We start from the raw sequence: 1920 nt of genomic DNA on the forward strand, positions 1-1920 counted from the left end.
CTATTTATTACAAATACAGCTAAGAGAAAAAATCACATGTAAGTCAAAGAATTACCAGACAAAACTATTCCAATAAAATATTTCTGTAAAACACTCAAAACCCATATGAATGTACCTCTGTAGGCAAATCATTATTATTATACAAATACAAGGCAGAAAAATGGTAAATGATTTTTATGGCAAAATAATTATCTACAAAATATTACAAATGCCAAAGAAAATGTTTTCAATTTCATATAATTCAATTCTCATTTTAACAATGGAAATAAAATAAAATGAAGATGAGATCACCCAATATGACTAATTTAAATACTGAAAACAAAATTAGTAAGCAATTTTTTTTATTATTTGAATGCTTCAAAACAAGCAGAGGTAAATGAATTAAGGTTAAAATAATTTTAGAATAAAGAGATTTTAGAAAAGCTATACAGTCAAGCAAATGGGAGGTCTGCAGAGAAAGTTGTCACCTCATTAAATATTAGAATCCATATCCAGTGGAAGGTTGCATGTAGGAGGAGTAATTCAATTTTTTTAAATAAAATATGCAGACAAGGACATATATGAATGAAATAAGAAATATACTGCCAGTAGGAAAATAGAACTTTTCCATCCAATAATACATCACTCCTTGCATAAGTAACTGTGCAAAGAGGGAAAAAAAGGGATCACACACTAGACTTGAAGAGCATCTGAAGAGAAAAATGTGCAGTATGACCAGCCTGGTGTCCTTTAGATCAAAATCATTGTCAAAGGAGGCTCTGGTTCATGCATTAGATCTATTAGGGAAAACTGAGGAGAGCATCAGCCACAGAAGGGCCACATCTCAGTCATTCTCCACACTAGGACCTAGAGAATGAGGAGCAGATGATGAATTCACAAACCCAATGGCTGACAAAAAAGCTCTCCTACAATGGATCTGGGATCACCATGCAAAACTGAAGCAAATTGGAAAATATTTGAGATGTCCAGGTAAAATTTAAAGTCATCTTGAAAGAACTGAAAAAATGAAAGATTTCTGGAACTTGATTTCATTTTAAATACTGCATTACATAATTCTCTCATCCTATGAGTATAGAAAGTAAAATGTATCAGCAGTTTGAGGAAAGAAAATCAAAACAGAAATATTTACATTCACTAGATTTCAAGATACTTTATTTTATCCACTTATTGTCTCCTCAGTTCCTGAATAGAAGACACGCTGTAGGTCTAATGGGTTCTCAGCATCCTGGTTGTAGCATCTTCTGCTCCCTTTAAGCTCTGACTCTGTGGAGACCATGGCAGGTGGGAAGACATGGACAACCTCGCCATCTTCACAGAATACCTCCTCATGTATGTTGCAGGCTCCTGGGAGCTCCAGGTTCTGCAAGGTGTGCTGTTCTTAGGGACTTATCTGGGAGCACTAACATGGAATCTTGCGACTGTTACTGTCATCATGACAGACACACATCTGCACTCTCCCATGTACTTGTTTATAAGCATCATGGCCCTCCTAGACCTCAGCATCATCTCACTTATTGTTCCCAAGGCCATAGTGAATTCCATGACTGGCAGTAAGACAATATCCCTGACAGAGTGTGCTGCACAGGTTTTCCTCTTTCTTCTTTTTGCAGAGGTGGAGATTGTCCTTCTGGTGGTCATGTCCTAAGACCACTACATGGCCATTTGCCACCCTCTGCACTAGGGGCTCATCATCACCTTGAGTCTGTGCTCCAGGCCACAGCTGGCTCCTGGTCCTCTGGTCTGGTCTACTCTGCTATCCACACAGGTGCTCTGTTCAAGCTTCCCTTCACCAAGACCAATGTAATCCAGCAATATTTCTGTGATGTTCCTCAAATTCTAAGGATTTCATCTTCAGATGTCTAGTTTTCTGAGTTTATACTCCTTGTTGTAAGTGTTAGCCTTGTCTCCATGTCTTTTGCC

General features: G+C 37.7%; 1 protein-coding gene across 1 annotated transcript; it reads left to right on the top strand.

Annotated features, from left to right (window-relative positions):
• Positions 1–1291: 1291 nt before the first annotated feature.
• On the top strand, positions 1292–1645 carry LOC147822131 (olfactory receptor 14I1-like). The gene has a single exon (XM_087197569.1). The coding sequence runs from the start codon at positions 1292–1294 to the stop codon at positions 1643–1645; it is 354 nt and encodes a 117-aa protein (XP_087053695.1).
• The last annotated feature ends 275 nt before the right edge of the window (positions 1646–1920 follow it).

Source organism: Heterocephalus glaber, unplaced genomic scaffold, assembly GCF_053883595.1.
Source record: "Heterocephalus glaber isolate CG9 unplaced genomic scaffold, H.glaber_assembly_v1.0 deba00001673, whole genome shotgun sequence".
NCBI lineage: Eukaryota > Metazoa > Chordata > Mammalia > Rodentia > Bathyergidae > Heterocephalus > Heterocephalus glaber.

What these genes read in the sequence shown, in the direction of transcription:
- LOC147822131 (XM_087197569.1), top strand. Translation starts at nt 1,292, where the DNA reads ATGGACAACCTCGCCATCTTCACAGAATACCTCCTCATGTATGTTGCA.